Genomic DNA, 25,753 nt, shown 5'->3' on the forward strand with positions numbered 1-25,753 from the left:
AAAGAAATACGCATCATCTTATATTTTCAACGTATACGACTTTTACTGAAGAAGTCAAAAGACGATAATTTCCACTTCTTTTGCTATGGATAACTTTTATGAGCATACAGCAATTGTATATAAGTATGTCAATAAACTCATTATAACGTCTAAACCGGATTGAAATGATAAATAATATAATAAGTACTCCACCGTTGTAAATTACTCGACCATCAATCATAAAGAGCTTGTGCTTTATGAGCGGCGTAAACAAATGTCCTAAAGCCTTATATAAAACACCTACGCCAAAAACCTAATGCTCCAAAAAAAAAATACCGATTTTACTATTAACAGATTTGTTTTTTCCCTTAATAGCATTAGTTTGGGGACATTCTAAGACAGTTGTTAATTCTAGTTAACAATTGTTTTTGAACTTGAACAAATAATGATTACGCACTATTATTATTTTACACCAGTTGTTCGGCTATCAATCACCTCTAGCAATAACGTTTCGTAAGTTGTTTGAGAAATACGAAGCCTCCTTTTAATAATACTATCTTATATAGTACAAAACATAAAGTTATTATAAGTAAAGTCCCGAGTGGCTCAATCGGTTTAGAGCGTCTGACTCTTATGATGGTCATCAGAAGGTTGCGAGTTCGAGTCTCGCCTTGGGAGTTAATTTTTTTCAATAATCGCTAAATTGAAATTACATAACTTAACCGGCATGATAAGAAAAATAAGGGTTATATTTTATTTAGCGTTTAGTTTGTCAATACCTGAAAGACATTAAATGCTTACTACCAAGCACCGGCTATACAACACATTACCGCGTATCGATTGCCCTTGCATCCTATCTCACTAAGGCAAGCTCTCTTCCAGCTAATTTTGAGAGAAACGTGCTAAATTCATTTCACTATTGTTTTAAACACAAAAGCTTTTAGAGGAGTATTCATAAATTATATAACCGATTTAATTTTAGACTATATTTATTTTATGCTGTTCTGTATGCCAAGAGCCTCCTGATGGTGTAGTTGGTTATCACATCCGGCTGTAATTAAAACGATACCGGTTGGTCGCTAGTTCGATTCTGGCTCAGGAGATTTTTTTATTTAAATCATAATTGAATGAGCCTAAATGACAAAACAGTTATTAAACAATTTTCGCAAATATAAACTAACAGATGCAAAGAATTGGGAGTGTATCACCCTGGCTACTTGTGGTACCAGAGTAGGGTGAAACACCACCTCATAGAAATTGACCAATTGATAACATTTTGCGGTTATTTTTTTAACAATAAAAATGGATAAGGGATTTAACAAATATATACTAATTTGATAAAGACTGACTAAACGTATAGAGCACGAATCTACCTGTGTTGTATGAGAGGTCGTTCTCTTCCAAGCACTTTGAATTTAAAAATAGAAAAATTCTCAATGATTTACTGTTAGCAAGCAGTACATTTATTTCCTTTCACGCCCCTTTCCTTTTTTTTTTTTTTTTTTTTTTTTTTACTCATGGTTTTCAAACACCTTTTTTTGGCTAATTTTGAACAGGATTTGTTTAAATATAACAAAATTGTCATCCAAAAGCTTCTTATATTTAATGAAACCTTTATTAAATATATATTTTTATTTTTATCTCACAAATGCAAGTTATTAATAAGTTGCAATGAAATTCAAATAACCGATGCTAGGATATATTCCTACTGGTTTTTGCCTCTTTAGTAAAATGGAAGTTAATAAGTACGGCAAAACAATCAATTTTTTTTTTAACAATGATTTTTTTTACTTCGTCCTAAGTTTTCAAAACCTTGATGAGATTGTTAAATTGCTTTTGTTTTTATGTTATAAGAATATTTAGCGAGTTCCGTATATCTTTGTCATGACATAGTGTAACACTAAGCAGCGCATATTCTCTGCTTTATAAGAACCATATATTGAAAATACTTAACCTCTACCGTTCGCAAATTAGGAAGTAATTAAAATGGCGACTATTTACGCGTGCAGAGGGTTTCATCGAGTTCCCGTCAAATTGTCGCCATCTTCAACTCTTCAAGAAGTCATCCTTTCCTCCTATAAACAACTTGGATTTTCTGACTGGCATAACCTTGAATTATTACATGGCGATAAAAAGGTAGATACCTCTTTGCTTTTACGGCTTTCTGGTATAATCAATGGCGCAAAACTGATAGTTAAAGAATCTGCCACCAATCAAAGTGGAAAATCTTCGAGTTCAATTAGCCCCCAATCTAAAAAGATCAAAGTTGCTCTTCAACTTCCTGGAGCTGCCCGTATCATTGATGAGGCTTCTAGTGAAACATCTATTAAACAATTGTTAGAGCGACATTCTTTGCTTACGAAAGTAAGCCACGTTCTAATTAATGGTCGAAATTTTAAGTCTGAGGAATTTGACAATCCTTTGTTATTGTACGGTATTCGCGAAGGATCTATTTTGATTAGATTGTTTCCCATTAAAGCTCAACAATCTATTGTTTCGGAGCAGGCACCAGTCTCTCAAACTTTCAATGGTGATGTCAAAGAAAAAAAGAACGCAGATTTGATGGATATTGAAAGTGAAAATAAAAAAGACGATATTGTAGAAAGTTTTCCCAAATACCCAGTTGATGCTCACAAATTACTGGAACCACTGCCTACGCCTATTCCATCGCTTCCATCTACTCCTTCTTCTTACCAAAACTTACCTTCACAATCTCTTACAGGTGAATCACTCCCTACCGTTTCAAATCAGGAAAAAGATGAGGGCGTAATTGAAAAGGTTGCAGTTAACAATACTCCGAGTGTCTCTTCTAAATCTCCCTTTCCAAAAAAGAAGTCGTTTTCATCCATGCTAGCACAGGTAAAAAAAGAAAAAGCTGAAAATAATGGATCAGACGGTTATGATTTACAACCAACCAAAAGTCAACTCGAATTATATCAGAGTATATTAAGGAAACGGGCGAACCAAGTGTCATCTACCTCACTAACTAAATCATCTTCTCCCAAACCTTTACCTTCTTCTGCAATTGTAAAGTTTGATTTCGGTAATGGCAAGTCCATCGTACATGAATTTAGCAAAGATGATAACATCGAAACACTACGAGCTTTTGTTGCCTCCCATCTTTCTCCGGAAGAGTCAACATCTTTTCAACTCACTTTTAGCAACTATGAGGCATTACCTACGACAGGGTTAATAGTTGAACACATAGGTCGTGCAGTGGTTCGTGTCCATACGATTTCAGATCCTGTTTATGCACAAAGGTAAAATCTGAAAATTTACGACCTTTGTTTAATGTTTCTTTACAGTTTTTAATGGATCAAGGATTCAAAAATGATAAAATTGCTGGTGCTTGGGGTTTTTATATGTCTCTATTAATACTTCAATAAATGACTGATATAATACTTGGTGTTGCGAATATATGCTATAAGTTACAAATTTCCATTAAATTTAAAAAGTAAGATGTATATTCGTGTGTTAAAAGCGTAAAAGAAATATTGTAGGTTTATATGTCGATAAACTTTGAAAACTTGTTGGCGTCAAGGCAGTCATAATCTACCAGTAATGAGGTTTTAAGATTTCCTTGGGCGTCTCGAGTATATTTACCTAAAGTGGGGACTGCACTGATACCAAATTTCACTCGAAATTCATTGTGTGGTGTTTTCCATTGAGGCATGTTGCCAACATAGACATGGACAACATTGAGCTTTTTAGAGCTATTAAAGGCATTGTTAAAGAGAGGCAAAGCCGCACGAACCGTTGGACACCAAGGCTGTTTAGTACGAGGATCAACAGAAGCAAGATAAGCAACGAAAAGTGTCTCATTTTTAGCAACGTTAGCTAAAGTAGATTCCAGTGATTCTTTCAATGGTAACAACATTTTGGTGGTCAGACGTTTGGATAAATACAAATATTTTAATGAATATTGAATACAGTGGCTTGATCGTATCTTAAAGTAAATGTTAAAACCAGAATTTTAACTATTTCCTCAATTTCAAACTTGCTATCGGTTAGTGAGAAAGTAGCATTGTCCCATTACAGATTCTCAGTATTGAGAAACATTAGCCTAATTCAAGACAAAATTCCATCTCTAAATTACAAAGTTTGTAAAAAGAGAAGTCCTTCAGTAGTTAAGGAATAAAATATTTTTGTTGACTTGACACTGTGTGAATTGGGGTTTTCGCTATAAGAACAAAATACAAAATCTGCAATCATAACTTCCGCTGTTTAAAAATTGAAAAACAATACATTTACAGAATAAAAAAAATTTATTGAAAGTATAATTAGTTAATTACTGATTATATTTAACCCTGCAGAGTATGTCAATCGTGCATTGCATTTGCATTTTATAGTCAGTGCTTTTTATAATTTGAGTAAATTACGATTTTTTCATAGTTGGAATAAAATAATAATTCTTTTATATAATGGAAATTTTATTAGTTGCGAAAGTAATAAAAAGTACTTCTACTGCAGGTTCAACATAATAATACTGATTCAGCAGATGAAAATATTCAAGCGTTACTTTTACTAACTAATTATATTAAGCAGTTTGACAGGACGCGGTAAACCGATTTTATGTTTACCAATTAGTGAGTTATGACAATAACAGTCACTTTACTACAATAACGCTTTGAAATTACGCTACCTTACGCTTCACTTGCTTTGTGTAAAAGAAAATTAGGGTAGGGTAGAGGAACAGTCACATTTGTTTCGAAGCCAACATTTTCAGATTGGAGAAGCTTTGTAACAACCACACTGCACAATGGCTGGCGTTTCTGTTAAGGATGTGGACGCTCAAAAATTCATAACTGCCTATGCTGCTTTCTTAAAGCGCTCCGGTATGTCTATCCTATTTAAAAAAATTAGTTTTGTCGGTGGATATAATACGATATTCGATATACCCATTTGGTTGTTCTCGATGATCGAAAGGGTCGTAGATTATACACCTGAAAACTAACATCTATTATTTGTTAACTTACTAATACAATCTTTAGGCAAGATGACTACTCCTCAATGGATTGACATCGTCAAGACTGGTACTCACAAAGAGTTAGCTCCTTACGACCCCGATTGGTATTATGTCCGCGCTGCTGCCATTGCCCGCCACATCTATCTCCGCAAGCAAGTTGGTGTTGGCCGTCTTTGCAAGGTCTATGGTGGTTCCGTTAACCGTGGCATGCGCCCTTCTCATCACCGTGATGGTTCTGGCAGTGTACAACGCAAAGTTGTTCAAAGCTTGGAGAAAATCGGTGTTCTTGAAAAGTCCGACAACGGTGGCCGCCGTATTTCCCAACAAGGTCAACGTGATTTGGACCGTATTGCCTACTCTCTTTTGGAAGAAGAAAGCGAGTAAGCATTTCTATAGTCTTAATCTAAGTGTTTAAGTGGCTTCTCTTAATGGGTTTATTGAATAAGTAGACGAAAAAAATCGTAATATAAATAAACCTTTTACCTTTAAACTGGCATGTAATCCCTGTAGACTTTTCATTACCGTATCAGACATATTAATATAAAAACACATGGATTATTTATTAATTTCTATTCTCCTAATTTTCTACGAAGTATACAATAAATAGTAATAGGCACGTCGACGATCATGGTATTACCATCTGTCTACTCATTCTCCGAGTAAAATACTCAAGCTCAAATACTTAGTTTTTCCTCATTTTCCATCAACGAGCGTTCAGCAAAGCAAAAGAACTTAAATAAGCTCATTAAATCTTGACTGGTTTAGTCTGTAGACGTTAAATAACATAAATCACATAGATACTTTCTTTCCACAAGTCTAGTAAAAATACTAAACTTAATTGAATTCCCATATCATTAATCCATTTCCCTTTAACTATGCTCAATCTGAAGTGAGCTCTGATTCAACATCACTGGAATAATTTGGCAATGGATCAGTTGGCACCTCAATAGGTAAAATAGTATATACTTTCTCAGCTTCAGAACTAGCGACATCAGAGAGCGGAGTAGAATGAACCTCCTTAGTTATTGAAGCTTCATTTTCCGCATGTAAAACGGAAAATATCGTATCAGAACTAGCATCCAGATTATCAGCGCGACTTACTTCGGAGTAATCCTTCACACTATCAGTCTGGAGGTTAGAACTATCAATTACATGACCATCTTTTTCCAAGCTTGGATCTTTAACATCAATAGGTAAAATTGAATAAATTTTTTCGGCTTCAGACTCTGGAATATCACTAGGCTTAAAGGAATAAGTCTCTTCAGCAACAGATTGTGGAACATCAATAGGTAAAATGGAGTAAACTTTTTCGGCTTCAGATTTTGGAACATCAGAAGGTAAAAAGGAATAAGTTTCTTCAGCAACAGATTTTGGAACATCGATAGGTAAAATGGAGTAAGCTCCTTCGGCCTCAGATGTTGAAACATCAATTGGTAAAATAGAGTAAACGTTGTCAGCTTCGGATGCAGGAATATCGATCGATGGAAAAGTGGAGAGTCCTTCATTAATATTGTCATTGAGCGTGCCAGTGTAACTTATTTCCTGTGTATTGGAAGAAGATGTACTGGTTGCTTGATTTGTTTTAATAGTTTTATCACTATTTAAATCATTGAAGATTTCATCATCCTCATTGAGTAAAGAATCGCGTTTCAAAATTTTACGCTCAGAATCAGCTCCATGGGTTGGAATGCTTCTTTCATATATTTCAAAAGATGCAGTACTGAAATTGACATCATCACAGTCAGCATGCTCATCATTAATTTCAACAATTTTATGGACCTGATCGGAAACGAGATAATCAAAGTTAGGAAGTTCAGCAGAAGATCTATCAACCATTTTGAGTTTATGGGAATTTTTTACAGCAGTTAATCGCTGGACTGCACTAGAAGCAACACTTCCTATCCGTGAAAGGTGTTGTTTAATAACGTTGTCAAGAGTTTCGCCATAACGGTTACCAACCTTTTCGCTTTCTGCAGTAATGTATGAATATACTTTCTGAATCAGTGCATTTAGTTTATTCACTTGCTCAGCATTGTGTTTTATTCCAGAGCAAGCAGCAAGGGCTACCTCAGAAGAGGCAGCAGCTTGTTCGCGAATTGAATTAATGCCCATCTCAATGTTTTCAGCTACGTCCGCACGAATTGAATCACTTAGAGTCCTGAGTTTAATAGCACGTTCGTGAACCCTTAAAATAGAATCTTTAACGTATTCAAATAGATCCATAATTGCCTGATCGTAATTAGATTCTTCGGCTTTTTGAATAAGATTTCCTAAGGAATTCTCAACTGCCAATACACGAAGGTTAGAGATCTCTTCAAATGCTTCAAGTTCCTTTTGACAACTATCGGTAGCCTTACGAAGAAGATCTTCCCAATGCTCGGAAACTGAAAGAGTAAACGTAGAAACCAAGGTTTCATACTCATGCTCAAGGTAATTCATTGCGTTGGAGAAGCAGTCATTTTGACTGTTGAAAGTAACAGAAGAGGGAATGGAATATTCAGTTGCCGGCTCTTCTTCTGCAGCTTCCATTGGTACAGGCGTTTCTACAGACTTTGTTCGCGATAAGATAGTAGGAGAGGATGTGTAATGTGCTGAGCTGGACGCCATGGAAGCAGACATTTCAGACAGTATTTTTGAGCTTGTTGCTGATGCAAAGGCCTCCGATTTTTCCTCGACAACACTCTCATAAATATGCTGAAGTTGGGGTTTAATATGCATGTCCAGAAAGGTACGCAAAAATCTTATAGACGTCTCAATCATTTGAGTGATTGTAGCCTTAGCGGCAGGAAAAAACACATAGCGTAATTGCATGTAACCATCCATTGCCCCTCTCTGAATAATGGGTTTATAATGGTGATATGCCGGTATAGCATGAATCTCCCAAAAATATTGAAGCTTCTCGGCAATGTCCCTCGAGATGGTACGAACTTCTTGTACAACTCTTTGAAAAAACGGAATCAGAACATCAACAATAAAAAAATGAATCCTTTCCTTCCCTGTTGTATAGAGTTCACGTAAATTATCGCCATCCAACACTTTAGAGCCAATTTTCCTGGCTTTTTCGTTGAATGCTTTTATACAAGGTGCGACTTTTTTATCGATTACTTCATTAACCTCATATCGAATATTCTCAACTTTAGGCTTTGCATGCTCATCGTAGTAAGACTTTACATTAACAGTAGCCTGCTTTGCAGCATCTACGATAGGACTGGCTTTAGCAATTTGAGATTGAACAACCGTTCCGTAGGGACGGACGTGATAATCATATATACTTTTCAAAGCAGCACCTTTGTCCTGCTTTTTGGCTTTTCTAGCTAACACGCCATTATCTTGAAGAATAAGGGAAAATAAAAAAGTAATAATAAATGCCCTTGCTATTGCTTTAAAGTATCTTTCGATTTTCATTCTATGAAACTAAAGTGTACAGTTAGAAAGTAAAACTAACTTATTTGAAAAAGGAAAATGGAAACAATAATTAAAAACACAACTTTACTACTGTAGTCAAAGCAGCAATATTTTAGCTGCTAGTTGTGGTCAGCAGATAGGAAGTGGGGAAAGATGTAATAGTCGAGCAACCTATACTAAGAGTACTCAATCAATTATCGTGTACCTTATATACCTATAGAAGCGGGAATGCCAACACCAATTTTATTATTCAAATAAAAATAATCAGTATTTGAGAGTTTACAATTATAATATATGGACGAGTTTCGCATAGACACATTATCGAGATAAATTCAAAAAAAATAAAAGGTAAATTTTACTTAAAAGTGACAACTTAAGAATAGAAATAATTTAATACCAACATGTGATCCACAATTTGTAAACAAACAAGCACTTTACGAGGTTGTCTGTCAAACACCATATTCAATACATTGGTCCTACACCAACTTATACAAGCTTTTTAGCTTTTCTCTATTGACAAGCGCGTACTAATTGTTTTTAAATACTCACTATCAAATTTAAAAATTTAGGTATTGTAATCGTATACAAAGAATGGAAAACTAAAGTTTCAAAGAACAAAAAAATGAGTGAAGAAGTGGTACTTCAGAAGATACAATACTTAAGAGTTACGCCATAATTGGTAAACATTAGGAACAAGACTGATCCAAGCGCCATACACAGTTCCCATAAGACCGCGAACAAATTGCCAAGCCTTTTGAGAATCGGGAATAGGATAGTCAACAGCAGGGGGAATGCCAGTATGGATGGCACTAAATCGATCGTAAGCAATAGCCTTGGAATTGCAGATTCCGCGTAGACCCTCATATCCGGCAAATCTTCCATAACCACTTTTCTTGCAACCACCAAAAGGCATTTGTAGCAAATAAAAGGCACCAAAATCATTAACAGCAACCATACCGGTTTCCAAATTATCAGTGAAATATTGACATAATTGCTTATCCCGGCCAAACACGGATGCCCCCAACCCAAATTCAGTACCGTTAGCAATCTCTAAAGCATGTTCGGGTGATTTTGCTCGAAAAACAAGTGCAATTGGAGCAAAGCACTCTTCTTGGGCAATCTTCATCTCATTAGTAGCATCAACAAGCAAAGTGGGTAAAAAATAATTTCCTTTAGGATACTTAGGATGTTGAAAACGGTGACCACCGTACACTAAACGAGCTCCTTTGCTAACAGCATCCTGTATTAAAGATTCTAAATGATCAAATCGATTATTAGATACCATAGCACCCATATCGACATCATTTTGGGTGTACATGCCAAGTCTCATAGTGGAAATTCTGTTGTATAATTTCGTAATTATGGTGTCGTAAACGCCATCCAAAGCAATGATACGCTCAATACCAATACAATTTTGTCCGGCACTTTGGAAAACACCTCGCATAACTATAGACAAGATCTCTTCTAGTCTGTGGTCGTCAGTTAAAATACAAGGATCTTTTCCTCCTAATTCAAGGCACAAGGGAGTAAGTTGTTTTGCAGCAGAAGCAGCAACCAATTTTGCGATAGGCTGAGAACCAATGAAAGTTATATGCTTAATTCCAGAGTGACTGGTAAGGTGATCAGCAACATCTGGTAGACAAGTAATACATTGAACGAGTTCAGGGGAATGGCCCATTGATTGTAATAAACTACGAACCATTTCACAATATTGATGTGTAGACCACGCTGTAAGCTCGCTTCCCTTCACAACAATAGCGTTTCCAGCAAACAATGCAGAAATGATAGGACCCAAGGCATTGTGAAGAGGATAGTTCCAACTAACTAATGCAGCTATAACTCCCAATGGCTCATATTTAACATAACCTCCTTTATATGAAGTTAACAACGAGTTAGGACGTTTCGTAGGACGCAAAGACTGCTCTCCATTAGCAAGCGTCCAGTTAATTTTTTCTAATGTAACCAATATTTCACCGAACGCGGCATCTACCAATGTTTTACCGGTATCTTTGCAGGCAATTTCTGCATATTTATCTTGGTTTCTAATAATGTTTTCCTTCAAAGCCTTCAAAAAATTGCGCCTTTCAGCAAATGAAGTAGATTTCCATTCTTTTTGGGCTTCTTCAGCCAAGATGATTGACTGATCAATATCAGACTTGTTGAATAGCTTGACTTCTCCAAGCAACGACCCGTCTCCTGGACAATAGCATGTCAACGTAGAGGACATATTGGTTTGATTTTAAGTTATTGACAACGTGACAAAACTAAGGCAATAAATACGCAAACAATCAAAAAGTGTAAAGAAAGGAATTTGGTTATTCAAAATTTGTGCAAAACAGTCTATATTTTTAGTTGAGCCAAATTTGTTAGCTAGAAAATCAAGGATGTTAGCTCTCGATGCTTCAACAAAGGAAGTTACGTTGATCAGATTTCCAATGTTACAAGTGCCGAGAAAAGGCGTTCGTATTGACGAGAATCAACAATCTTGAATAACAGGAATAAATATGGTGTTTCCCAGTTACGAGATGGGTTATAAAACACCACACCACCTGACATTAGAGAAGTACAACGCATTGCACCATAGCCCAGTCTTTCACAACGGGGAGGAAGAGCAATGGCAAATTTTAAGTGAAGAAATTTAATAAAACGATGTAATATTGACATTTGTGAAGAAAAATTTCAAATAAATTTTTGATAACTTTACAAATTTAAGACCCATTAGAAGACTAATCCCATGATGTACCATTCCTAGGACGATAGTTAATGCCTCTGCGACGCAAAGATTCAACTACATCTTCGTTTAATACACCTTGAACACGAGTCGCATAGATTCCGGGAGTAAAAGTATCGATTCTCTGCCATCTGGCAACCCAAGATTCGGTGGGACTCATCATTGCCATTATTCCTTCAAATACTGGCGAGGTAAATGTTTCCACGTCGTCTACACCATCGTTCGGACAGCCTTTGTTAGCAAAAACACTATGAGGCAAAACAATTCCACAAATGAGACATGCTCTTGATCTAGTCCTATTTAGCTTATCCATGCTGTGAGGTTTATACAATGCAAGTGTGTTTGGTTATGGTTGAGTTACAAACACGAAAGAAAGTGCAATACCTATCAAACAAATATTAATTATAAATGAACCAGAATATCGAACGAAGCTGCTTAATAAAACAGTAAAAGATACACATTTTGTATTTGCTAGCTAAACGTTTAATGTTGCGATATCAGTCTCTTAATTACAATTTTAACCATACAACTCACAAGTTCCAGGAAAACAAAAATTTTATAAAACTAAATTAAACAATAAAGTCTAGCCATCAGAACTAAAAAATGATGGCCTCATTATTACAATAAAGGAGCATGCGGTAGCGACAATTGGAAAAGTTGTGAGATAAGAATGCAAAACTACACACCCAAAGTGTCAATTTGGGTAAATCTAATAATGGTATTTTACATGAAAAGTACCTTAGATAAATAAACATGTGACCCAAAAGCTGTATTGGAAGCATGCGTGATTAAGGAACGAATAATGGAGTAAAGCGGACAGACAAGGAATGGTGAAAGAGGCCATTGAATTTAAAGTTAAGAAGCAATGCGTATTACCTTCCAATTAATAATGGACCATTTACTCTATAGAAACAGTTCTGATGAATGAGATAGTATATTTTTTGGCGCAGAAAAGTAGAAACGCTAATGCTTTCTATATGAAGACATTTCCAGCTCTTTCTCGTTTTTTAAAATCCTTCTTTCTCTCCTAGTTGCAAAATGAAGAAATAGAACGATCAGTATGCAACAGGATAAACCAACGGATAACCCAATTGCAAGTTTCTTGTCAATCGGGTTTACAGAAAATGCAGGGGAAACATCCACTACCATCTTCCAGTAAAACGTGTTCGCTAATAGGACCTGTGGACCCACATATACCGTGCTGGCGGTACCATTTTGAGGAACAGCAACAACTCGCGCAGTAATGTTGTCCATCTTCATAAGCCATTTCTTATCTATCTTTACCATCCAGTAAGTTTGGTTGGAAGGAATAACACCACTGCTCGTAATCAATGTGTTATTGGAGTCGGCATATTGCAAAGCAATTTCGACAAACTGTTCAGTGGGTTGTTTCCATTTGACAGCATAAGTAAATCCTCTAGCCCATCGAGAATCTTAAACAAAAGTCAGTTTTACAATACTAAAAATTAAATAAAAAACATACCTTCAGCAGGAGTGATGAACTCAAATTCAGCCCGAACAAGATTGATAAAAGTAAGGATTAAGAATAAAGCAGATCCTAGAAAGAATTTCATTTTGTGAACCCGAAGTTTTCTTTGTAGCTTAAAAAAAATAAAAAAACGGTCTTCTCTAACGTGAATCTTACAATGTCTTTAGCATAGACTCAGTGATACGGCAATTGTCTGCGGAAGATACATCAACAGCCAGGGACGGAAGTGTAAAATTAACTCGTACTCGTTAATGCGATATCATTGTATATATTCGAATGATACTGTTATCGTATTCAACAAAAAAAATTAGTAAATCCTTTTTAGAGTGGAAATATATGAGTTGAAAATGCTGTCATCAGAACCCAGATAACTTTACACTAATAAAATAAATTTCGGTTATTCGTTTGCCGTATCCGCATGGCTTAAAGTATAGAAAGAAAAAGCTATTTATAACAGTCTAGCATATAATTATGTTGGAAACGAACTGCAGTAGTAAGCAGTAAACAATAAACAAAAACCTTTAACAATGTACAAGAAATAAACAGAAAAAATAATAATATTAAATTAATTTAGTAAAGAATCAACCAAGTGTTGAAGAAATCTCAAAAATTGGTTATGACAGGTGTGCTGTTTATTGTTTACATACTAAAAAATTTTGATAAATTATGCTTTCGTTCTAAATAGGACTCTAAATGTTACCAGTTATAGAGCTAAAGTAAATTTTTTTATAAAGGAAATATATGTAATTTAAATTACTAGCTGGTCTAGTAATTTACTTTGACACTGTCTACCGTTTAATGATGATCATGGATTGAAAATTTGTATAAACAAATTGGAGTGCTTCATTGGCATCATTTGTTTACATTTTCATTTGCTTTGGGCCGATATAGCAAAGCTTAGGGAACAAAAAGTAAGTTTTGCTTAGAGGGAAATATTTGGGTTTGGCGAAGTAAACAAACAAACAAACTATTAATGAAAATTGTGCCTCATCTAACAGCCCGCACTTTACCAAACAAAAGGCGACTAAAATAAAAATTAAAACAGGAAATGCTTTCCATGCTATTACCTTTCGGAAATTCAGGTGTATACGCCAGTGATGTAGATCGAGAAGATCGACCAGAAATTGCTAAATTGGTGCAAGCATTCCCTACCATTGAAGAAGACTATCATGTGGTTAAGTTAGTAGGAGCAGGAAGTTTTAGCAGCGTCTTTAAAGCGGTGGATAGACATTTCGATAGCTACGATAACTCCTACTGGATATCATCTCAAATAGAAGATCAGATGCCCCATGACAAAACCAAGAGACCAAAAAACCATTTTGTTGCATTGAAAAGAATTTATGCCACCGTTCTTCCCTCAAGAATCCAAACTGAACTTGAGATGCTACATGAACTACGAGGCAGTGATTGTGTACTAAATATGATAACTGCTGTAAGACATCAAGATCAAGTGTTAATTGTACTACCGTTTATACAACATGCAGAGTTCCGGGACTTCTATATGAAATATTCTCTTCCAGAAATTGGTGCGTACTTAAGAGACCTCTTGAAAGGGTTGGCACATATAGATGCAAAGGGCATAATTCATCGAGATATCAAACCAGGTAACTTTGCTTGGAATCCTTACACCCAAAGGGGAGTCATACTTGACTTTGGATTAGCTCAATGGCAAGAGGCAGATGCACCTACAGAAAATTGCTGTGTCGATAAATTGAGAAAACTGAAGCAAGAAGGAAAATATTACGATTATTTTCCATTTGAGAAAACGATAGCAGATCCTCCAGAGGGTTACTTGCTACATGATCCAAGGCCTACAAAACGTGCTGACCGAGCCGGAACAAGAGGATTTCGAGCGCCTGAGGTATTGTTTCGATGCCAAAATCAAACATCCTCAATTGATGTGTGGTCAGTGGGAGTCATTTTGTTGTGTTTTTTAACACATCGATATCCTTTTTTCCGCTGTGAAGATGATATCGATGCAATCGTAGAATTAGCACATATCTTTGGAAGAAATGGCATGTCAAACTGCGCATTATTACATGGTAAGTAGTTATTAAACACTTGAGCGTAAAAGTTGAAAAAACGAAGAGAGAAATCGTTTTCTAACCAATGCTTCAAATCTTTTTGAGACAACTTTTGAGGTGCTAACTTGTATTTCTCTCAGGACAAATTTGGTCAGATAACATTCCGACTCTACTAGATCAAAAGCATAATTGGCTAGACCTAATTGCTAGCATTACGAAGAATGATGAGAATTTAATTTTAGAGACAAGCTCAGATTATCAAGTGGCTTTAGCCATTGACTTGTTGGACAAGTTATTAGAATTACATCGTACGTGCAAATCCCAAAAACAAAATACTAGGAAGTGGACTAGGAGGAAAATTCTTAAATGACAAAAAAAAACGCGAACCGAAATGGCCTTTTTTTTATTGTTTCATTCATGGATTGTCTTCTTTTATGATGCTTTTTAGGTTTTTTAACGAAGCCTGGGGCTATCCACTCTGAAACTAGTATCTTGATTTCCAAACTCCAGTTGTATAAAACAACATGGCAGGAATTAATTAAAAATTGAATGGCTAACAATTATCTAGCATCGAAACGAGTAAAGGCCAAAACAGCTCTTCAGCACGAATTCTTTAATGCATGTGGGGTTACCCGGTCAGGATTTGAGGCAGAAAACCCTTTTCGAAGTGATTTCCCTTCAACTGTAGAGCAGTAGACGTGTATCTGCCAAAGATGGAGAAATTTCCACACGTCGGAATTCCATAATATCATTCAAAGTTTTATTTATTGTATCGATTAACTCTTAATAATAATGAATGTCAAAGATAAAGATATTTGAAGTTGCGTGCGTTGCAAACATCTCAAAAACCAAAGCACGTGAGAAAAGCGAATGTGTAACGGTCAAATACTAAGTACAGTAAAAGGTTAACCAAATGAGCAGACTAAATACGAAATGTTTAGATAGGATGAGATGTCTCTGACAAACATTAACCTACTTTAATCGTTACAATGCCTGTAGCGTCAAGTCATTATAGTGGAATCAGCCAACAGATGTGTCAACGTCGTCGAATAAAGTACATAAGAAACAAATCAGCAATTAAAAGTACAATAACCTTAAACTAAGAAAAAGCCGAATTCAAAATAAGCCAATTTCCTTTCTTCATAATGATAAAAGATATTTTCCAAAATGTAAACAAAAGATCGCCGAGAAGTTTCGATCATGAAAAAAGTCAAACAGTCACGTACTCCATTATCCATCTCTTTCAAACTCTTACTGACGTGGGCCATTGCGTGAGTGAAATCACTAAACAGATGATTGCGTATTGTTTACAACGTCACTAAGTGTTGATTGCGCACCGGCTTTCTAATGTGTTATTGTAAATAACGATGTTTTGTTTTTCCAGTATACTCTTTAGCGATAATGTTATGAGAATAGTATGTACACTGACTATCATATTAAAGAGGTAGGTATTGACACCTCTTAAGCTACATGTGTAAAGAGATTGATTTGTGAGCGTATCAAAGGAAAAAATGAAGTGTAATACTGAATAAAAACTACTCCTTTATTTATCTTCCAAGAGATTGAATATATAGGGGAAACATTTTTTTCTTAACTTCACACTAAACCATCTCTAAACAAAAGTCGGGCACCAGAGAGAGTAATGAAGTAGTGTAGGACAAAAGGTGCTATCGTGCGTTAATTATTTTACTGTAAGGATTTAACACACGGTAAACAAACATATCGCCTGATGTCATTATTCGCTTCCCATAGTAATGATGTAAATATGTTATGACGCTGTTAGAGACTTACGTTTAGACATATTGATGGAAAATGCATTTATTCCACCCAAATCTAATACTATAAAAGGACTTCCTTTCCCAACCTAGTTGAGCATCGTTTCACACAAAAATAAGAATTGTTTGTTTGTATTTGGATAATTCTATAGTTTGTTCTCTCTTTTCACAAGACTATTAAATTTTATTTTTTTGCATTGTCCAACCGTCTATTAATATATTTATCAATACTTCCAAAATGTCTAGCTCTAAGGCCAACCAAACCCGTGTTTGTTACCAACCTGAGGATACTACCTTTATTATCATCGCCTCAAACGGTCCCGATGTCATGAGATGGCGCAAGGACAAGACTGTTCCCTTAACTGAGATCGTCGACTCTTTTCAAGTTTTTACAACTAGCAACAACAAAGGTAACGAAGGTCAATTAATTACTGCTTCCAAACAAGAACTTGAGAATACCTTTGGTACTAGCAAGGACGTTGATGTTGTCACTAAAATTTTGACTGACGGAAAAATCATTCCCCATCGTGAACATGGCAAGCACAAAGAAGTCAACTAAATGACTAATTCTACTAGTTGAGGCTAGTTATACCACCGACTTTAATGAGTTAAAACATATGGCCCACGTATATCTATTATAGGTATTCCCATTTGTGTTATATAATGATGCAATCTGACGAAGTACACAATGTCCGCATTCCAACATTACCTGAACTTCATGGCAATTTTTGGAATCCTTTCCCGTTCCTTTGGTAATTATTCGACTTTAATCTCCTATTGCCTCTGACATTGAGTCAAGGGTTAATGTTTGTGTCTTATCTAAGGGACTTAAAGGCATTTGTTATGTTTATGTATGATTATAACTTGCTTTTATGGTTTGGACGTTCTAAAGGCTGTGCGGTTATGTGTATGCTTTACGTTAAAAAAAATCTGTTTTTGTTTACATAGAAATGTATTTATGACTTTTGTTGTAACCTGTTGTTATGGTTGTATGGTGTGTTTCATTTTTGTAGAAAATGCGTAATCATCGTAAGCATAACTTAATTTTTAGCTTTCAGCATTATTCTTGTGTACAATGCAGTGTTATAAGCTAGCTGCTTAATAAATAATTTCAGCCTAGCAACTAATACACGCGACTTTATGATAGACGTATGACATACATATTTGTATATATATAAAATAAATTAGCAACTGTGCTCATTAAATTAAAAGTATCGTTCAGTAAATTAATAAACATTAATAGAAGTCTCCATCATTACCGTAGTTAACTAACTACTCACTCTTTTGACATCCTTAGACTTTACAAAATAATAGTCTTTAATAGCCATCACACTTTTGTACTCATCGGTATTCAAAAAATCAAATGGCGCAATATCTTGAAAATTCCGAAAAAAATCGTAAAACAATTGTAACCACGAATAGACCATTTTGAGTTCACGCTTATTCAACGGAATTCTCCTTAGGGTAGAATCTGTGACTGGAGGCACTAAAATATCTCGAAATGTCTCCAACAAGCCAAACCAAAGCCGCGAAAGCAAGTAAAAAAGAGGTTTCGGGAGCAAGTTTACATAAATCCAATAAAAAAAATCATCTAGCTCTGCCAACAATGACTGCTGCTCTTTTTCACACCGGGCCTGCAACTCGTCCATCTTTTCTTTAGTCTCAGCCTCTGCGTTATCATTTTCGTCTCCATCAAGATAACGCACGAAATCCATTAACCCACTATTTCTTAAGGAATTTCGAATAAATTTACTTAGAGAAATCATCAGTACATTTAGCATTTTTACTTCAGTAACGGTAAGGTATTCCATTTGGGCAAAGCAGTAATAATTTGGTGTTTCCCTCTTCAAGAGCACACGCAACCCAATCAAAATTTGTCCCTTATTAGTGATATCAAGCCAAACATCTTTTCCGTGGCCTTGCTTAAGTTTGTCGGGATCAACTTCTAGTGTTGCATGACCATATACAGTCTCCAATCCAGTGTGTATATTCCTCTGATATATAATTAATTTAAAACGCTTTACGTTTGTAATCTCCATCTGATACGTTTCTTTCCAATTGGGAACTAGCTCGTCATAAACATCTCGAGTATGTACACAAAATTCCGACTCAGGATCTTGGAGCAAAACAGAGAATGAATATGGGGCCTTTGGGGTTACCAAAAGATGGGCCATCTTAATGGAAATTATAACAGTCGCAGATGGTACTTCCATATCTTTAAAGTGCATTACCTTCTCTGTCAATATTTTATAATCAATCCTTTGATGCAGCATTTTTAACCAACCACTCACTAAACTGACGGTATTGATTAGGGTGAATGATTCCCTATACAGCTTCAAAAAATTTGGGTCCCCAGAATGTCTTTTAAAATGACTAGCTTTTTCTTTAAGCTGCTTCACCGGAAGATCAGGAACTAAAGGTTCTGCTTTCAATGGTATATCGGTACTATAAATAAACAATGCATACATGCTGTCAACGTAGTAATGAATGTAGTTTTCACTAAGTTTTCCAAGATGCAAATAAAAACGATTTGCATCTTTGGAACTTGGCCAATCTATTTTCTGCAGAAAATCATAACAGTCCTGCAAAGGAGCAAGAATCATTTTAGTTGAATCTGAATAAAATCTGGATCTCTTAGGAATGAAAGACTCTCTTAGGACTGTTTGCAACACATTAGCCAAGCCCTTGTCGATTATCAGCGACAAATTTCTATATACAAAGGTACCGCTAAAAGCTTCATAAATTTTCGGGTAGTCCGACGATAGGTATCCGGTGCAAGCCACTAAAGCGCGAGTTTGCTGGTATAGAGCATTGATCATTTCAAGGATATGATCTGGAATTTCTTTGCAATTTGAGTATACATAAGTTTTGGTAATGGTAGGTAATTTCTCAAGAAACAAGTGACATGTTGCTTCTGCAAAAAATGAGTGAACCGAAAGCTGGTTAAATATTCTAGCACTAAAATTCGACTTCAAGTTTTCGTAAGTGGCTTGCAATTGGACACCCACTAATCGAAGCCCTTCGAGATCTGATTCAGGCTTCCCAGTCAGTTCTTTCTTCAGTAGATTCTGGAAAAACTCCCCATATTTTTCTTTCAGTTTTTTAAAAAAGTCGGTGTATTGCTCTTCTAGTTCTTCAGGGGTTACCAGAAAAAGCGGACATGAAAAGATGTAATTATTAAGGATATCAAGGATAGCTCGGCAAGAATCACTAGAACGAGGACAGCTCCCCAATTCTTCTACTAAGTCATTTAAAGCTCTTCTATGATAAAACGCCAATAACTCCGAAAATTGGTGTTCGTCATGGACTGACCAAATCGCATAATCACAATCATGAATTAAAGAAAAGAAGTATTCAAAAATATCTCCAAGGTCCGAAAACTTTAGGAGTTTATCCTCAAGATAAGGCCAATATATACTTAAGACCACGCAACAACATGTTCCAGGATGAATACGCCAAATGTTGATGAAACTTGTAGTCATGCTCCATAAAACGTTGGTACCAATTTCATTACTTTGGCTATAACAATAACGTAAGCACAAATCCATTAAACGATAAAAGTATGGAGCACAATCATCAGGTCTCAAAGTATATTTATTGGTATTCAAAATCGCAGATAGAAGATCATTGTTTCCCTCGGCATATTGTAGTTCTTCAAAAAGGACAGCCAAATCAGGATAGTTTTGAAAAATTTTACTAATAGCATTTTCTGAGTAATAACACTCCCTTTCAACGTATTTGTCGAACACAGCTTTTGATGAGAAATCGTCACTTCTTAATACAGAATTGTCGTTAATTGCCCTATACTTTGATAACTGAAAATCAGCAACGGCGGCAAAGGATATATTTTCCGGAAGTAGATCCTCGACACTTAGAATGAAGGCATTGTAGTTAGGGATATTAAATACACCACATAAAACTTTTACATAGCTGATTAGCGAAAAGTCACCTAAAAGAAAAAGATGTTTGCTAAGAGTACACTGCTCTTCGAATTCTGGCCAAGTATCAGCTAGGGTGGAAAGAAATTTCGTTGTAATATCAGCCTCAACGCCTGTTAAGGATTCATGAGCATAATCGGATAATGTATAAAATAACCACTGCGAAGATTTGATAATTAGTGATATGGACGTAAATTCAACGGAAAAGTGGTGACTACAAAGGAGGTCAAACAAGGATAGTAAAAAACTATCAAGGGACTGGTGCTGCTTAAAAAGCCTGATCTCGTCTTCTGAGCAGTTTGAAAATCGGCATAAAAATGAGCTGATAGATATTTGAAAAAATAAAGTATGCGTATCTATGTAGCTCGAAGCTATCTTAGCAAAAGGGTGCCTGGGTAGCTGTTCACAAACATAATTGAAAAAAGACGGGGGAAGATCTATCGAAGGAATATTTCTTTCATGACACTGAATAATGGCAATACTTAAAAGCTCCTTGATTTGATCCAAAAGCGCATTTTCACGCTCAATTTGCTTAGCATTTCTGCGACTGCGTAATGTCGATAATAAAAATATAGCTCTGGCAGTCCAATCAAAAAAATCTGGGGGTTCAACACTAGTGAATCCCATTTTAAGCCTTTCCGATTTGCTGAGTAGAGAGTGCAAAAACCTGGTGTTCGGAATGTATGAAGGTGTTATTTAATGGATGAAGGTAAAAATAGCGATAGGTGATGGTTTATGTTGTCTGCTTCTTTGGATCGGTGAGTAAATTATTTAGTAGATCAAAATTCATTTATAAGCTGGATTTCAATAATGTGTACACAATTATGTTAATGATCGTTCCAGGTCTAGAGATTAAAACTTTTTCACAGGTTAAAAAATAAAAAATAAAATTAATTATAAGAATTGTCGCTTTCCAGAGTCTTATTTAAGAGTATCGAGCCAGGTTAATAAAGTGTAACGTCAAAGGTTGAATACTAATCACAGCGTTGACAAAGTATATAAACGCACGAGTTAAGCCCGTTTATACTTAATCGCAAAACTGAATTTGATGATGTATTCGTATTAATGGGAAAGGCTACGATTTAAAAAGATTTTGAGCCTATACTATAAGTGCGTTTTCTGTCAGTTGTTTATTGCGACAGTCGCCCCCCTGGCGTAGTAGAAGTTGCAAGTCGCGTTGTTACTCTGTAAACAAGAGCTTTAAAAATGGAGTAGATTTAAATGGATGAAAAGTTAATAATAGATTTTAATTGAATGGATTTTTCGATAAATAGGGAGTATCATTCAAATAAAATTGAATTTAGAGGCGGTTGATTTTTGGTTGAATGAAATGTTTTGAAAATGGCGCTGATCATTTAACTAAACTCATACCTAAAAGAACGAATGATTAAACCAGAAGCAACTTAAAAGTTGTTTATCAATGGGAAATCTCAATAAGCACTTACATACCTTGCCTAAACTGCATTCTCCAGCGACCTAAAAATCTCAGTGCGATAATTCTGAAGTCCATCATTACTATTAAATTTAATCTTTTATATACGTCGTATGAAAACCTTTTTCTTGACTATAAAAATCATGACAAATGAAAATTTCGGCTAAAAAAACGTAGCATTTCATATCATAAACAGGGAGAGATGAATATAAAAACCGTCAATCCTTAGAAAGGAAACGTAATGAAGCTATGTCCAACAAAAATTTAGTTCAAGCTTTTCTTCGATAATTCGAATTCATGAACACATGTAAAATGCTTATTAATCAATTATGCTAAGGGACTCTCTTGATTTAACGTCCAAAATAACAGATAGAGTTTACAAGAACTCTCACGTTTCTCGAAACAATAATTCTCCGTGATTCATTATGAACATCAAACTTATTAGAATAGATGGAAAATTATTCATACTTTATAAAAACCAAGAATGATGATAAAAAGTATGAGACATGCCATTATAAAAAATTCAATCGCAAGTACTTTTACATTACTCTTCAGCTGATAAATGCTTTCCTTGTGTGTTAGGAACAGGCATGGTATCAGAGTTGCCGTTTTCAGGAATATGCATTTGATCAGGTACGAGGGCAGGAGATCCAATCGAAATTTCCATGCCAATCGGTGCACCCCTCGTTTGCAGGGCTAAGGGGGAAGGTGCAACAGCCGGATATGGACTAAACTGAGCCTGGGGTGGTAAACTCATTGCCGGAAATAATGAGGTAGCAGGAATAGTAGTTTGTGAAACCTGAGACTGATAATTCAAGGCAGGAGCCGCAATTGGATTCTGATTCCTTCCCCAAGATAATCGGATACGAGAATTGCCCAAAGGATAACCCTGCAACTGATTGATAGCAATTTCAGCAGACTGTCGGTTGACAAATTGCACAAATCCACAACCTTTTCCAGGTGGAATTTTGACATAAACAATTTCTCCAAAATTTTGAAAAAGATACTTAAGCTCCTCTTCAGAAACAAATTTTGAGAGACCGCCAACAAATACGGTTGAGTTTGCTGTGTCAGCAAACTGAGGAACAGGCTGTGCAGCACTATAAAATCCAACTGGTGGCATACTAACAGGTACAACGTTCACAGGACTAAAAACATGAGCCTTACTTTTAGGAGTGGCTAATCCCACCCGAATAGGACGATCACCACAAATTTGACCCTGCATTTCTGCCAATGCAGATTTCTGATCATTTTCGTCCGTAAAACGGACAAAACCATATCCTCTTGACACATTTGTTTGAGGATCAGTCATGATTTTGGCCGACTTGCATGAGTTATATCGAGATGCGAAGAGAGAATACACATCAAACTCATTGACATTGGGTGACAAGTCTCCCACAAATATGGAATATTCTGAGGCCTTTGAAATAGACTTTTCACGTAATCCGCCTCCAGAGGCCCAATTAAGTTTAAACAAATGATTTGTACCAGGAATTGGTTTGTTGTTCATACTCATCGCGCTTGAAGCTTCATGAGGAGATGCGAATTCGACAAAACAATAGCCAGCATTCATGCCTGTGTACCTGTTACGAATAAGCTTTACTTTGACTGCCTTTCCTAAAGTATTCCAAACTTGCTGGATAAATGCTTCAGTAACCCAAGGCTCTAATTCACCCATCCAAAGCGTCGTTTTTTGATAGACGTTTTCATCTCTTGATGAGCCATAGTTGCTAGTATTTTCGGAATTTCCAGATTCGTTGGATGCCATATTTGGAGAAATCGGATCTTGAGATTGTACGGGTTCATCATTTGATTTATAATCATTGTCCACTTCTTGGTCATCTTGTTCATTGAAGGAGTTATCTTTAACCAAAGTATCCGTATTAGCTGGTTGTTGGCTTTGTTCGTCTATCGAATTATGCGATTCCTTGGGTAAAATTTCAGACTCAGTCGGTGAGGAAGACATTTTAAAAATTTTAGCAATTAATAAAAGAGTGGATTATACTAGAAACCAAAAAAAATCGACACACTATGCTCACGGTAGAGACAGAAGGCTGAACTAAGTTAGATGAAAGTTTCGACAATGGATATTTGTGAAGATGAAACAATGAATAAATCGCCAAAAGGACTAATTATCACCACAAAAATGAGATGATGTACTGTGTATACAAAACACAAACTCTTAAAATAACTTTGGTGAGTTAACGGAAATAACTTATACGGTTAGTTGTCCAAGAAAAAGTACAAACTGGATTGTAGTCGATCAAACACAAAGTGAAATGAACGAAGGTAGAGAAAATTATTAGTTGGTACTAGGCCAATTAGTTAACTCAACGATCCAAACGTAAAAAAATATGAATCAAAGTTAAGTAGTAAGTCTTCGATAACTGATAAAGAGTCTAGAAGAAATTCAAATAATAAATTAGGAGTTTCCAAAAAAAAGAGGTGTCTTTAATAAAAAAAAATCTAATTCAAGGAAAAAAAACTTTTCAATGTTTAATTGCAAACGAATTATCAGTTAATGATAATATATTAAATTAATTGAAAAGTCAACTCAAAAGTGAAAATGTATGCTTGTAAAATGCACACAATATGCAATGTCTAAAGGAAAACGGAAGAGAAAGTTCAATTTAAACGGCAGAAGGAATAACAACGATACTTGGGTATCGCTGAACGCAGAAACGAAAAACGAATATAGCAATTAACGTAAACACGAGAGTCTACTGCAATCAAAATAACAGCAATTGCGCTTTAAACCTACGAGCAAAAAGAAAGAGAAGAAAATATTAAAATAAAAGACCTCAAAAAAAAAAAAAAGCGAAATGCTAACTTCAAAATCAAAATGCAATTTTTAACTCAAATTTGACGCAATTCCCTCGATATTACTTTCTATATGTAGCTCAATTAAAATATAAGAAAATGAGAAATAATATAAGCACAAGGACAAAGGAAACAAAGGAATTGTTCAAATACGGGGTTTCGATGTTGTAGCGTAGGTAAGTTGACTTATCTATCAGCACATTGTTAGGCAATCTATTTATGCAATTATAAATTATTGATTTTTTTAAGGTTTTTCATTTACATAAGTATTTTTTTGAATTTTATTTGTGCAACCATGTTATTAATTATGTCTTTTGAATTTCTTTTCTTATGCAGTTTTGGATTCCTGCGCAGGGTTCCATCGCTTCAGTCATAGTAGTAAAATGAGGTAAATGATTTACGTTGCTTGAAATGTGCAGATCCTACGGATGCGTCATATGGTGCTGGCAAAAGAAAAATGCGAATTTGTAGGTTTAGAGACAGCTTAAATTTTGCTTTCACCGTTTCCATTAATTCTATAAACTTTCATTTTTCATACAGTTGTTTGTCTTTGTATCCACCTGGCTAAATACATTAGAGGTTAAGCGCCAACACTCAGTCATATAAATATTGAATAGTAAGCCGCTAAAGAGAATTCAAGCGACACTACTTGATCAATTTTTAATGAAAGATACCATTATAAATTTAGAAATACAAATAATAATAGTTTTGAAATTTGGTTCTGCTATCAATACCTACGCATTGCACTTTAAAGACAAAGTAATTAGGAAAAAGGTAATGAATATTTTTAATTTAAAAAAAAAAAAAAAAAAAAAAAAAAGAAATTTAGGTATTAAGTAAAGCCATATAGCTTAAAATGCATGGGTATGTAACAGTATTCATATAGATTAGTTGAATTTAGGGGGAAACAACTTTAGAAGAAAGTAGAACATATAAAAACATTAATTAAAATATTTGTTTATTAAAACAATTTACAGCTGCTTTGATACTGCACGGACGATGCTTAAGCTATTTGAAACGTTTAATTAGAAAATTTGCAAAATGCTGCTTGGGAAACTAAGCAAGAAACATCAAAAATTTTTAAAATCGCTTTTAATACTACAATGACAAATTAGAACTGGGTTAAAAATGCTCTCAATTTATTTATTTATTCCGTCCATTTTCATCTCGCTACTAACATTTTTCAAGGATTTA

The 25,753-nt window shown here is 35.3% G+C and overlaps 11 protein-coding genes, 14 long non-coding RNA genes and 2 other non-coding genes across 27 annotated transcripts; 18 read left to right on the forward strand and 9 right to left on the reverse strand.

Moving 5' to 3' along the window:
* Window positions 1-574: 574 nt before the first annotated feature.
* Window positions 575-657, forward strand: SPOM_SPBTRNALYS.09. The gene is given in 2 exon segments: window positions 575-613; window positions 622-657. It is a non-coding gene; the product is annotated as a tRNA-Lys (tRNA).
* A 341-nt stretch (window positions 658-998) lies between these two features.
* On the forward strand, window positions 999-1,082 carry SPOM_SPBTRNATYR.04. The gene is given in 2 exon segments: window positions 999-1,036; window positions 1,047-1,082. It is a non-coding gene; the product is annotated as a tRNA-Tyr (tRNA).
* Window positions 1,083-1,930: 848 nt separating this feature from the next.
* Window positions 1,931-3,420, forward strand: ubx4 (UBX domain protein Ubx4). The gene has a single exon (NM_001022511.3). It carries the CDS (start codon window positions 1,966-1,968, stop codon window positions 3,241-3,243), a length of 1,278 nt encoding a protein of 425 aa, NP_596591.1. The 5' UTR covers window positions 1,931-1,965; the 3' UTR covers window positions 3,244-3,420.
* Window positions 3,331-3,988, reverse strand: SPOM_SPBC21C3.12C (thioredoxin domain-containing protein). Its single transcript, NM_001022512.3, has one exon. The coding sequence runs from the start codon at window positions 3,854-3,856 to the stop codon at window positions 3,482-3,484; it is 375 nt and encodes a 124-aa protein (NP_596592.1). The 5' UTR covers window positions 3,857-3,988; the 3' UTR covers window positions 3,331-3,481.
* Window positions 3,526-3,910, forward strand: SPOM_SPNCRNA.6294. The gene has a single exon (NR_195644.1). It is a non-coding gene; the product is annotated as a non-coding RNA (long non-coding RNA).
* Window positions 3,989-4,719: 731 nt separating the features above from the next.
* On the forward strand, window positions 4,720-5,477 carry rps1901 (40S ribosomal protein eS19). Its single transcript, NM_001022513.3, has 2 exons — window positions 4,720-4,814; window positions 4,971-5,477. Exons 1-2 carry the CDS (start codon window positions 4,739-4,741, stop codon window positions 5,327-5,329), a joined length of 435 nt encoding a protein of 144 aa, NP_596593.1. The 5' UTR covers window positions 4,720-4,738; the 3' UTR covers window positions 5,330-5,477.
* Window position 5,478: 1 nt separating this feature from the next.
* SPOM_SPBC21C3.14C (uncharacterized protein) lies at window positions 5,479-8,507 on the reverse strand. The gene has a single exon (NM_001022514.3). The coding sequence runs from the start codon at window positions 8,348-8,350 to the stop codon at window positions 5,825-5,827; it is 2,526 nt and encodes an 841-aa protein (NP_596594.1). The 5' UTR covers window positions 8,351-8,507; the 3' UTR covers window positions 5,479-5,824.
* On the forward strand, window positions 5,652-6,454 carry SPOM_SPNCRNA.6295. Its single transcript, NR_195645.1, has one exon. It is a non-coding gene; the product is annotated as a non-coding RNA (long non-coding RNA).
* SPOM_SPNCRNA.6296 lies at window positions 7,032-8,202 on the forward strand. The gene has a single exon (NR_195646.1). It is a non-coding gene; the product is annotated as a non-coding RNA (long non-coding RNA).
* On the forward strand, window positions 8,364-8,593 carry SPOM_SPNCRNA.6297. The gene has a single exon (NR_195647.1). It is a non-coding gene; the product is annotated as a non-coding RNA (long non-coding RNA).
* A 339-nt stretch (window positions 8,594-8,932) lies between these two features.
* SPOM_SPNCRNA.6298 lies at window positions 8,933-9,310 on the forward strand. Its single transcript, NR_195648.1, has one exon. It is a non-coding gene; the product is annotated as a non-coding RNA (long non-coding RNA).
* SPOM_SPBC21C3.15C (aldehyde dehydrogenase) lies at window positions 8,935-10,856 on the reverse strand. The gene has a single exon (NM_001022515.3). The coding sequence runs from the start codon at window positions 10,575-10,577 to the stop codon at window positions 9,009-9,011; it is 1,569 nt and encodes a 522-aa protein (NP_596595.1). The 5' UTR covers window positions 10,578-10,856; the 3' UTR covers window positions 8,935-9,008.
* Window positions 9,515-10,091, forward strand: SPOM_SPNCRNA.6299. The gene has a single exon (NR_195649.1). It is a non-coding gene; the product is annotated as a non-coding RNA (long non-coding RNA).
* Window positions 10,731-12,824, forward strand: SPOM_SPNCRNA.6300. The gene has a single exon (NR_195650.1). It is a non-coding gene; the product is annotated as a non-coding RNA (long non-coding RNA).
* Window positions 11,077-11,435, reverse strand: spt4 (DSIF transcription elongation factor complex subunit Spt4; the record flags this gene model as incomplete). The annotated part of the gene is made up of 1 exon (NM_001022516.3): window positions 11,077-11,435. The coding sequence occupies exon 1, from the start codon at window positions 11,392-11,394 to the stop codon at window positions 11,077-11,079; it is 318 nt and encodes a 105-aa protein (NP_596596.1). The 5' UTR covers window positions 11,395-11,435.
* On the reverse strand, window positions 11,619-12,767 carry psg1. Its single transcript, NM_001022517.3, has 2 exons — window positions 12,565-12,767; window positions 11,619-12,514 (listed from the first exon to the last, which is right to left on the reverse strand). The coding sequence occupies exons 1-2, from the start codon at window positions 12,653-12,655 to the stop codon at window positions 12,045-12,047; spliced, it is 561 nt and encodes a 186-aa protein (NP_596597.1). The 5' UTR covers window positions 12,656-12,767; the 3' UTR covers window positions 11,619-12,044.
* A 339-nt stretch (window positions 12,825-13,163) lies between the features above and the next one.
* On the reverse strand, window positions 13,164-15,838 carry SPOM_SPNCRNA.1644. Its single transcript, NR_150540.1, has one exon. It is a non-coding gene; the product is annotated as a non-coding RNA (long non-coding RNA).
* Window positions 13,619-15,401, forward strand: spo4 (serine/threonine protein kinase (DDK family) Spo4; the record flags this gene model as incomplete). Its single annotated transcript, NM_001022518.3, has 3 exons — window positions 13,619-14,612; window positions 14,735-14,902; window positions 15,163-15,401. 3 exons carry the CDS (start codon window positions 13,619-13,621, stop codon window positions 15,288-15,290), a joined length of 1,290 nt encoding a protein of 429 aa, NP_596598.1. The 3' UTR covers window positions 15,291-15,401.
* SPOM_SPNCRNA.6301 lies at window positions 15,510-15,819 on the forward strand. Its single transcript, NR_195651.1, has one exon. It is a non-coding gene; the product is annotated as a non-coding RNA (long non-coding RNA).
* A 362-nt stretch (window positions 15,839-16,200) lies between the features above and the next one.
* Window positions 16,201-17,417, reverse strand: SPOM_SPNCRNA.6302. The gene has a single exon (NR_195652.1). It is a non-coding gene; the product is annotated as a non-coding RNA (long non-coding RNA).
* Window positions 16,469-17,343, forward strand: rtc3 (SBDS family protein Rtc3). The gene has a single exon (NM_001022519.3). The coding sequence runs from the start codon at window positions 16,608-16,610 to the stop codon at window positions 16,926-16,928; it is 321 nt and encodes a 106-aa protein (NP_596599.1). The 5' UTR covers window positions 16,469-16,607; the 3' UTR covers window positions 16,929-17,343.
* Window positions 17,418-17,625: 208 nt separating the features above from the next.
* git1 (C2 domain protein Git1) lies at window positions 17,626-21,431 on the reverse strand. The gene has a single exon (NM_001022520.3). It carries the CDS (start codon window positions 20,932-20,934, stop codon window positions 17,638-17,640), a length of 3,297 nt encoding a protein of 1,098 aa, NP_596600.1. The 5' UTR covers window positions 20,935-21,431; the 3' UTR covers window positions 17,626-17,637.
* SPOM_SPNCRNA.6303 lies at window positions 17,768-18,067 on the forward strand. The gene has a single exon (NR_195653.1). It is a non-coding gene; the product is annotated as a non-coding RNA (long non-coding RNA).
* SPOM_SPNCRNA.6304 lies at window positions 18,294-18,524 on the forward strand. Its single transcript, NR_195654.1, has one exon. It is a non-coding gene; the product is annotated as a non-coding RNA (long non-coding RNA).
* A 33-nt stretch (window positions 21,432-21,464) lies between the features above and the next one.
* Window positions 21,465-22,076, forward strand: SPOM_SPNCRNA.6305. Its single transcript, NR_195655.1, has one exon. It is a non-coding gene; the product is annotated as a non-coding RNA (long non-coding RNA).
* cxr1 (splicing factor Cxr1) lies at window positions 21,838-23,705 on the reverse strand (the record flags this gene model as incomplete). Its single annotated transcript, NM_001022521.4, has 1 exon — window positions 21,838-23,705. The coding sequence occupies one exon, from the start codon at window positions 23,703-23,705 to the stop codon at window positions 22,284-22,286; it is 1,422 nt and encodes a 473-aa protein (NP_596601.2). The 3' UTR covers window positions 21,838-22,283.
* SPOM_SPNCRNA.6306 lies at window positions 22,253-24,046 on the forward strand. The gene has a single exon (NR_195656.1). It is a non-coding gene; the product is annotated as a non-coding RNA (long non-coding RNA).
* The last annotated feature ends 1,707 nt before the right edge of the window (window positions 24,047-25,753 follow it).

The sequence above is a fragment of the Schizosaccharomyces pombe genome (genome assembly GCF_000002945.2).
Source record: "Schizosaccharomyces pombe strain 972h- genome assembly, chromosome: II".
NCBI lineage: Eukaryota > Fungi > Ascomycota > Schizosaccharomycetes > Schizosaccharomycetales > Schizosaccharomycetaceae > Schizosaccharomyces > Schizosaccharomyces pombe.

Bases quoted from the DNA above. Each gene is read 5' to 3' on its own strand.
- ubx4 (NM_001022511.3), top strand. From the start codon at position 1,966: ATGGCGACTATTTACGCGTGCAGAGGGTTTCATCGAGTTCCCGTCAAA.
- SPOM_SPBC21C3.12C (NM_001022512.3), bottom strand. From the start codon at position 3,856: ATGTTGTTACCATTGAAAGAATCACTGGAATCTACTTTAGCTAACGTT.
- rps1901 (NM_001022513.3), top strand. From the start codon at position 4,739: ATGGCTGGCGTTTCTGTTAAGGATGTGGACGCTCAAAAATTCATAACT. The intron at 4,815-4,970 runs GTATGTCTATCC...TACAATCTTTAG, and splicing joins TGCTTTCTTAAAGCGCTCCG to GCAAGATGACTACTCCTCAA.
- SPOM_SPBC21C3.14C (NM_001022514.3), bottom strand. From the start codon at position 8,350: ATGAAAATCGAAAGATACTTTAAAGCAATAGCAAGGGCATTTATTATT.
- SPOM_SPBC21C3.15C (NM_001022515.3), bottom strand. From the start codon at position 10,577: ATGTCCTCTACGTTGACATGCTATTGTCCAGGAGACGGGTCGTTGCTT.
- psg1 (NM_001022517.3), bottom strand. From the start codon at position 12,655: ATGAAATTCTTTCTAGGATCTGCTTTATTCTTAATCCTTACTTTTATC. The intron at 12,515-12,564 runs GTATGTTTTTTA...CTTTTGTTTAAG, and splicing joins GTTCATCACTCCTGCTGAAG to ATTCTCGATGGGCTAGAGGA.
- rtc3 (NM_001022519.3), top strand. From the start codon at position 16,608: ATGTCTAGCTCTAAGGCCAACCAAACCCGTGTTTGTTACCAACCTGAG.
- git1 (NM_001022520.3), bottom strand. From the start codon at position 20,934: ATGGGATTCACTAGTGTTGAACCCCCAGATTTTTTTGATTGGACTGCC.